This window comes from Colobus angolensis, unplaced genomic scaffold (genome assembly GCF_000951035.1).
Source record: "Colobus angolensis palliatus isolate OR3802 unplaced genomic scaffold, Cang.pa_1.0 Scaffold21, whole genome shotgun sequence".
Taxonomy (NCBI): Eukaryota; Metazoa; Chordata; class Mammalia; order Primates; family Cercopithecidae; genus Colobus; species Colobus angolensis.
Window position 1 is genome coordinate 7,458,729 of NW_012115266.1, and position 8,956 is coordinate 7,467,684.

General features: G+C 50.6%; 2 protein-coding genes across 2 annotated transcripts in view; both read left to right on the forward strand.

The window, feature by feature from the left end:
• AHNAK (AHNAK nucleoprotein) overlaps window positions 1–5,336 on the forward strand; it is a 21,626-nt gene extending 16,290 nt beyond the window's left edge. The window contains exon 8 of the mRNA XM_011942701.1: window positions 160–5,336. Coding sequence (XP_011798091.1) covers window positions 160–4,494 — 4,335 coding nt within the window. The 3' untranslated portion in view covers window positions 4,495–5,336. The remainder of the gene's footprint in view (window positions 1–159) is intronic.
• LOC105512277 overlaps window positions 1–8,956 on the forward strand; it is a 129,628-nt gene that overhangs the window by 21,611 nt on the left and 99,061 nt on the right. The gene's annotated exons all lie outside the window — the stretch shown is intronic.

Below are 8,956 nucleotides of genomic sequence, written 5' to 3' on the forward strand. Positions count from 1 at the left end.
CTGAAAGGCCCCAAGGTGAAGGGCGATGTGGATGTTTCTCTTCCTAAAGTGGAAGGCGACCTCAAGGGCCCAGAAGTTGACATCACGGGCCCCAAAGTGGACATCGATGCCCCTGATGTGGATGTTCAAGGCCCAGACTGGCACCTGAAGATGCCCAAGGTGAAAATGCCCAAGTTCAGCATGCCAGGATTCAAAGGGGAGGGCCCAGATGTGGATGTGAACCTGCCCAAGGCTGATATTGACATATCTGCCCCCAAAGTGGACATTGATGCCCCTGATGTCAGTATTGAAGGTCCAGATGCAAAACTGAAGGGCCCGAAGTTCAAGATGCCAGAGATGAATATCAAGGCCCCGAAGATCTCCATGCCTGACCTTGACTTTAACTTGAAGGGCCCCAAAGTGAAGGGTGATGTGGGTGTCTCTCTACCCAAAGTGGAAGGTGATCTCAAGGGCCCTGAAATTGACATAAAAGGCCCCAGTTTGGACATGGACACCCCTGATGTCAATATTGAAGGTCCAGAAGGAAAACTGAAGGGGCCCAAATTTAAGATGCCTGAGATGAACATCAAAGCCCCCAAGATCTCCATGCCTGACTTTGACTTGCATCTGAAAGGTCCAAAAGTAAAGGGCGATGTGGATGTCTCGCTACCTAAGCTGGAAGGTGATCTGAAAGGGCCAGAGGTAGACATCGAAGGTCCTGAAGGAAAGCTCAAAGGTCCCAAGTTTAAGATGCCTGATGTTCATTTCAAAACCCCACAAATCTCCATGAGTGACATTGATTTGAACTTGAAAGGACCTAAGATAAAAGGAGATATGGACATTTCCATTCCTAAACTGGAAGGAGATCTGAAAGGTCCCCAAGTGGATGTCAAAGGCCCTAAAGTGGACATTGACACTCCTGATATTGACATTCATGGTCCAGAAGGGAAACTGAAGGGCCCCAAATTTAAAATGCCTGACCTGCACCTCAAGGCACCGAAGATCTCTATGCCTGAAGTTGACCTGAATCTGAAAGGTCCAAAGGTGAAGGGCGATGTGGACATTTCCCTTCCTAAAGTGGAAGGCGACCTCAAGGGCCCAGAAGTTGACATCACGGGCCTAAAAGTGGACATCGATGCCCCTGATGTGGATGTTCAAGGCCCAGACTGGCACCTGAAGATGCCCAAGGTGAAAATGCCCAAATTCAGCATGCCTGGCTTCAAAGGAGAGGGCCCAGATGTGGATGTGAACCTGCCCAAGGCCGACATCGATGTCTCGGGACCCAAGGTGGACATTGATGTTCCAGATGTGAATATCGAAGGTCCAGATGCAAAACTGAAGGGCCCCAAGTTCAAGATGCCTGAAATTAATATCAAAGCTCCCAAGATCTCCATACCTGATGTTGACCTAGATTTGAAAGGACCCAAAGTAAAAGCAGAGTATGATGTGGCTGTCCCTAAGGTTGAAGGGACTTTGAAAGGCCCAGAAGTAGACCTTAAAGGTCCCAACCTGGATTTCGAAGGCCCCAATGCCAAACTCAGTGGCCCATCTTTGAAGATGCCGTCACTGGAGATATCTGCTCCTAAAGTAACTGCTCCTGATGTTGATTTGCATCTCAAGGCACCAAAAATTGGATTTTCAGGTCCGAAGTTAGAAGGTGGTGAAGTGGACCTCAAGGGGCCCAAAGTTGAAGCTCCCAGCTTAGATGTACACATGGACAGCCCAGATATTAACATCGAAGGGCCAGATGTTAAAATCCCCAAATTTAAGAAACCCAAGTTTGGATTTGGGGCAAAAAGTCCCAAAGCTGACATCAAATCACCTTCACTAGATGTCACTGTTCCTGAGGCAGAGCTGAACCTTGAGACTCCTGAAATTAGTGTTGGTGGCAAGGGGAAGAAAAGTAAGTTTAAAATGCCTAAAATTCATATGAGTGGTCCTAAAATTAAGGCCAAAAAACAGGGATTTGACCTGAACGTTCCTGGGGCTGAAATTGATGCCAGTCTCAAGGCTCCTGATGTCGATGTCAACATCGCAGGGCCGGATGCTGCACTCAAAGTCGACGTGAAATCGCCGAAAACCAAGAAAACGATGTTTGGAAAAATGTACTTCCCAGATGTAGAGTTTGACATTAAATCACCTAAATTTAAAGCTGAGGCTCCTCTCCCTAGCCCCAAATTGGAGGGTGAACTCCAGGCACCTGATCTGGAACTGTCTTCGCCAGGGATTCACGTCGAAGGTCCTGACATCAAGGCGAAGGCTCCCAAGGTCAAGATGCCAGGTGTGGACATCTCAGTGCCAAAAATAGAGGGTGACCTGAAAGGCCTCAAAGTGCAGGCAAACTTGGATGCACCTGACGTCAACATCGAAGGCCCAGATGCTAAAGTCAAAACACCTTCCTTCGGCATTTCTGCCCCTCAAGTCTCCATCCCTGATGTGAATGTGAACTTGAAAGGACCAAAGATGAAGGGTGATGTCCCCAGTGTGGGACTGGAAGGACCAGATGTAGATCTGCAAGGTCCGGAAGCAAAAATTAAGTTCCCCAAGTTTTCCATGCCCAAGATCGGCATCCCTGGTGTGAAAATGGAGGGTGGGGGAGCCGACATCCATGCTCAGCTACCCTCTCTTGAGGGAGACTTGAGAGGACCAGATGTTAAGCTCGAAGGGCCCGATGTTTCTCTAAAGGGGCCAGGAGTAGACTTGCCTTCAGTGAACCTCTCTATGCCAAAAGTCTCTGGGCCTGACCTTGATCTGAACTTGAAAGGACCAAGTTTGAAGGGAGACCTGGATGCATCTGTTCCCAGCATGAAAGTGCATGCTCCAGGGCTCGACCTCAGCGGTGTCGGTGGCAAAGTGCAGGTGGGAGGAGACGGTGTGAAAGTGCCAGGGATCGATGCCACAACAAAGCTTAACGTTGGGGCACCAGATGTGACACTGAGGGGACCAAGCCTGCAGGGAGACCTGGCTGTCTCTGGTGACATCAAATGCCCTAAAGTATCCGTAGGAGCTCCTGATCTAAGCTTGGAGGCATCCGAAGGCAGCATTAAACTTCCCAAAATGAAGCTGCCCCAATTTGGCATCTCTACTCCAGGGTCCGACTTGCACGTTAATGCCAAGGGGCCACAGGTTTCTGGAGAACTGAAGGGGCCAGGTGTGGATGTGAACTTGAAAGGGCCTCAGATTTCAGCACCGAATGTGGACTTTAACTTGGAAGGACCAAAAGTGAAAGGGAGCCTTGGGGCCACTGGCGAGATCAAAGGCCCCACTGTTGGAGGAGGTGTTCCAGGCATCAGTGTTCAAGGCCTAGAAGGAAACCTCCAGATGCCTGGAATTAAGTCCTCTGGATGTGATGTGAACCTGCCAGGTGTGAATGTGAAACTCCCAGCTGGGCAGATTTCTGGTCCTGAAATCAAAGGTGGTCTGAAAGGTTCAGAAGTAGGTTTCCACGGGCCTGCTCCCGATGTCAGTGTGAAGGGGCCTTCCTTTAATATGGCATCTCCTGAGTCAGATTTTGCCATCAACTTGAAGGGCCCAAAAGTCAAAGGAGGTGTGGATGTTTCAGGGGGTGTCAGTGCCCCAGACATCAGCCTCGGTGAAGGGCATGTGAGTGTTAAAGGTTCCGGGGGTGAGTGGAAGGGACCCCAGGTCTCCTCTGCTCTCAACTTGGACACATCTAAGTTTGCTGGGGGCCTTCATTTCTCAGGACCAAAGGTGGAAGGAGGTGTGAAAGGAGGTCAGATCGGACTCCAGGCTCCTGGGCTGAGTGTGTCTGGGCCTCAGGGTCACTTGGAAAGTGGATCTGGAAAAGTAACATTCCCTAAAATGAAGATCCCCAAATTTACCTTCTCTGGCCGTGAGCTGGTTGGCAGAGAAGTGGGGGTGGATGTTCACTTCCCTAAAGCAGAGGCCAGTGTCCAAGCTGGTGCTGGAGATGGCGAGTGGGAAGAGTCTGAAGTCAAACTGAAAAAGTCCAAAATCAAAATGCCCAAGTTTAATTTTTCCAAACCTAAAGGGAAAGGTGGTGTCACTGGCTCACCAGAAGCATCCATTTCTGGGTCCAAAGGTGACTTGAAAAGTTCAAAGGCCAGCCTGGGCTCTCTGGAAGGAGAGGCAGAGGCCGAAGCCTCTTCACCAAAAGGCAAATTCTCCTTATTTAAAAGTAAGAAGCCACGGCACCGCTCAAATTCATTCAGTGATGAAAGAGAGTTCTCTGGACCTTCCACCCCGACGGGGACTCTGGAGTTTGAAGGTGGGGAGGTGTCGCTGGAAGGCGGGAAAGTTAAAGGGAAACACGGGAAGCTGAAATTCGGTACCTTTGGTGGATTGGGGTCAAAGAGCAAAGGTCATTATGAGGTGACTGGGAGTGATGATGAGACAGGCAAGTTACAGGGGAGTGGGGTGTCCCTGGCCTCTAAGAAATCCCGACTGTCCTCCTCTTCTAGCAATGACAGTGGGAATAAGGTTGGCATCCAGCTTCCTGAGGTGGAGCTGTCAGTTTCCACAAAGAAAGAGTAGCAGGCCTTTGTATGTGTGTACATATATATATATATATAACAAAACATCAGCCTTGGGTGTGTTCCTATATAAACTCCAAAGGGAAGCACACCGACCGCCTCAGCAATCATGCAAAGATCTTGCCTGGCCCGGTGGCAAGCGCTGAAAAACCGACCGCCTGTAGGCTCCTGGAACTATACAGATAGGTAAAGAGTTCCAAGTTCGTCCAGCCCATGTGCAAAGTCAACAGTATTTGCCTTAAGATTTCATATATATACATATTTTTTGCATTGACTGCTGAGAGCTCCTGTTTACTACGCAAGCTTTTGTGTTTATTATCCTCATTTTTACTGAACATTGTTAGTTTTGGGGTAATGGAAACCCACTTTTTCATTGTAATGACTTTGGGGGCTTTTGTTAGTAAGGGTGGGTGGGGTGATGGGTTGCAGACGGAGGTCAGGTCTTCCTCTTTTCTGAGATTGGATCTGTTCAAACAGCAAACACCCACAGATGGCCCAGAGGTGGCGGCAGTCAGAGTGTGTGGGTGTTTTTAGGATTCTTTAGCGTTGCTTCTTTCACCCAGGGGTGGTGGTCCCAGCCAGTTTGGTGCTGACAGTGAGAGGAAATTAGAACCTGTTTGCAAATTGTCCAACCCACCCCCTCAACATGAGGGGCTTCCATTTTCTGTGTTTTGTAAGGAAAATGTTTCCTTCAGGCCGCCATGTTCCTGATATTAGTTCTGATTTCTTTTTAACAAATGTTATCATGATTAAGAAAATTTCCAGCACTTTAATGGCCAATTAACTGAGAATGTAAGAAAATTGATGCTGTACAAGGCAAATAAAACTGTTTATTAACCTTGATGTCTTGTGCCTTTGCATTCTGCATTGCGGGCGTGTGAAACCTGGGGAAGTGGCGCGGCCAGCCGTGACTGTTCACGCCGGATCCATCTGGTGGCATTGCTAGTTCCATCAGCGACAAGGCAGTGATCTTTGGGAGCTAGTGGGAGAAAAATCTTTGCTTCTTGATTCTCATGGTGAGACTGGTTGTGCCATTGCTGAGAAATCAAGGGGAGGCTTGGCCTCAGGACCCACTCACCTACTTTGTATCCTCAGATATGAATATACAATTCATGTCTGAATTAGAACTGGTTCTAAATGGGTTAGAGATGTGAACAGTTAAAAGGCCTCCTGGAATTACCGAAAGGGCTCTGCTTAGGAATCACTAGTCTGCCATTTATCCCTGACACGGCTGCAGGTTTGCTGAGTGACTGCTGTCTCTCGGGCTGGAGTGCAGTGGCACAATCTCAGCTTACTGCAACCTCCTCCTCCTGGGTTCAAGCGATTTTCCTGTCTCAGCCTCCCGAGTAGCTGGGATTACAGGCACCTGCCTGTACGCCGGGCTAATTTTTGTATTTAGTAGAGATGGAGTTTCACCATGTTGGCCAGGCTGGTCTGACTCCTGACCTCCAGTGATCCACCCGCCTCGGCCTCCCAAATTGCTGGGATTACAGGCGTGAGCCACTGCGCCTGGCCAGGGTGCCGATCTTGTATAAGGTATCTTTGTGGTTCTTTCTAGTCCATTGTAGGGCTAAATATTATGAAAAATTCTTCTGACCAAAGTCCCCTTTTGATTTCCAGCTCTGTTGACAATATGTGGGGGTGGGGGAGGGGTGGTTCTAGTCACTGGCTCCTAATGTTGGTCATTGCTGGTCAGAGGGTGATGCCTTCTTGTACCTGGACCAAGCTTGTCTCCCTCACCATGCCTTAGAGATGCCACATTTCTGCCAGTGGAGGCAGCTCTGCATCTCTCTGGATCCCCCCAGAACAGAGATAAAATAGCTCCCACCCCATCCCTCCCTGTCTAGTACCAACTTGTCAGTGGGATTTCCTGCCAGTGCGGGCTCCACCTGTCCTTGCTTGGATTTCAGACTTGCATTCCCCAGCTTCATCCATCCTCACCTTGGCCAGCAGAGCCAGTGTCCCTGGGGGTTTTGGAGCTCAAGGGTGGCTCCTGGTTTTGGAAAGAGATAGGTTGGGAGGGAGGCCCTTGATACCCTGCTGCTTTTTAGATAACTGACCTACAGCTTCTTTTGTGATTTGGACAAGATGCTTAACCTGTTTGAGCCTCAGTTTCCTCACCCTTAAAATTGGGATAGCAGCATTCATAGCGCCAGAGTTCGCCCAGGTATTTGGGTTAGACATTGCATGACAGCTCCACAATGAAGTGTGCAGCATTCATGTGACAGTCAGATACATACTTATGGAGAGCACGAGAGCTGGCATGAACTCCTAGAGAGACAGGCATGAGCCCATCTTCTACAGAAACCCCCTGGTTGCACTGGGCCACACACAGACACTCCAGCCATAAGCATGCTCAGGCTCAATGGCGCACACAACTGCACACATCACGGTCTGTCCTAACAGGGCCCGGGGGTGTCTCTGGGATGCTGCTTTCACTCAGCCAACCACGCTGGAAACCCATCTGTTCCTTCCTCAACTCTGAAGCCAAGAGTGTGGGGCAGGTCGGAGTGTGGGTGCTGCTCAAGATGAGTAGCCCTGGTGTCTGGAGGGTGGGGTGAGTGGGCGACGGTGAGGTGAGTGGGTGACGGTGGGGTGAGTGGGCGAAGGTGGGGCGAGTGGGTGAAACGGTGTGGCGAGTGGGTGACGGTGGGGCGAGTGGGCGAGACGGTGTGGCGAGTGGGTGACGGTGCGGCGAGTGGGCGAGACGGTGCGGTGAGTGGGCAATGGTGTGGTGAGTGGGTGACGGTGGGGTGAGTGGGCGATGGGGTGAGTGGGTGATGGTGGGGTGAGTGGGCGACGGTGGGGTGCACTTGTGTACACAGCCAGGGAGGAATGCCCATTAGGATGCTGGAAAGTCCTCTGGGGAGAACTACCCAGGTTGTCCAATAATATATCAATTTAAAAAATTTGTTTTAGCTTGAGGAAGAAGTGATGCAGGCTAGTGGCGGCCCCAGTGTCCATTCAATAAATGTTTTCTGAGTCCCATGTGGCTAGCTGTGTCCCAGTCCCACTGATCTCAGATTCCTCTTCTGAGGATTTCCACAGAGCAAGTGATGTGATGGGTGTGAAAAACTGGACTGCCTTGGCCGGGCGCGGTGGCTCACGCTTGTAATCCCAGCACTTTGGGAGGCTGAGGCAGGCGGATCACGAGGTCAGGAGATTGAGACCATCCTGGCTAACACGGTCAAACCCCATGTCTACTAAAAATACAAAAAAAAAAAAAAAAAAATTATCCGGGCTTGGTGGTGGGTGTCTGTATTCCCAGCTCCTGGGGAGGCTGAGGCGGGAGAATGGTGTGAACCTGGGAGGCGGAGCTTGCAGTGAGCCGGATTGTGCCACTGCACTCCAGCCTGGGCAACAGAGTGAGACTCTGTCTAAGAAAAAAAAAAAAAGAGAGAAAAACTGGAATACTTTGAGCCATGGCAATAAACCCGTGGAAATCATACATGTACCAGGGACGATGAAGCCGGTGATCTCATTGGCTGGGACAGTAAGTGAGGGGTGGGTAAGATGGAGAAGGGACAAGGGACTGGCCATGCAAACTTGAGAGTCTTCTAGCCACCTTCTTCTCAATGTCAGGTCTGGTTGGAAGCAGTGGCCACAGAACAGGAACGCTGCTTCCCGCAGTGATGGTTACCATAGCAGCGGCGGCATGGGAGGAGGCACAGGGGCTTATGTGGTTCTTGGAGGGCCCACCCCAGCTGCCTCACCCTGCCCATCCTCTGCCTGCCCATGCTCCTTACCCCTGGCTTCCCTGTTCTCCCTGATGCGTTCATCACCGCCCACCCCTGCCCTCCCTCAGTTCCTGATAGGGGTGGTCCAAGTTATCCCCTAAATTTTTTTTTTTTTGGAGACAGAGTCTTGCTCCTGTTGCCTAGGCTGGAGTGCAATGGCGTGCTCTCAGCTCACTGCAACATCTGCCTCCCGGGTTCAAGAGATTCTCCTGCCTCAGCGTCCCGAGTAGCTGGGGGTGCCTGCCACCATGCCCAGCTAATTTTTGTATTTTTAGTAAAGATGGGGTTTTGCCATGTTGGCCAGGCTGGTCTCGAACTCCTGACCTCGTGATCTGCCTGCCTCAGCCTCCCAAGTGCTGGGATTACAGGCGTGACCCACTGCGCCCGCCCTATACCCTAAAGTCTTGCAGAGACCCAGCCTTGCAAGGTCTGACACTTTAAGGTCCTGGTTCCTGCACTCGAGGGTGAGAGCAGTGTCAGGAGACTGGGAAGGGGCTGGACTCCACAATGTTCTTTCCCAGAGTTCAGCAAGGAGCAATTGCAAGGACTGCAGCCTCAAGGTCAGCCTCGCTTTAGGCAGCGTGACTGTGTGTGGACAGTGGTGTGGTTAAGGGGGCATCTGGGAAAACAGAATTATTTTGAAATACACCATGGGCTCACAAATGGCAGGGAATAGTGAACAGTTCCTCCCTCCCTCCCCTCCCCTCCCTCCCTTCCTTCTTTCTT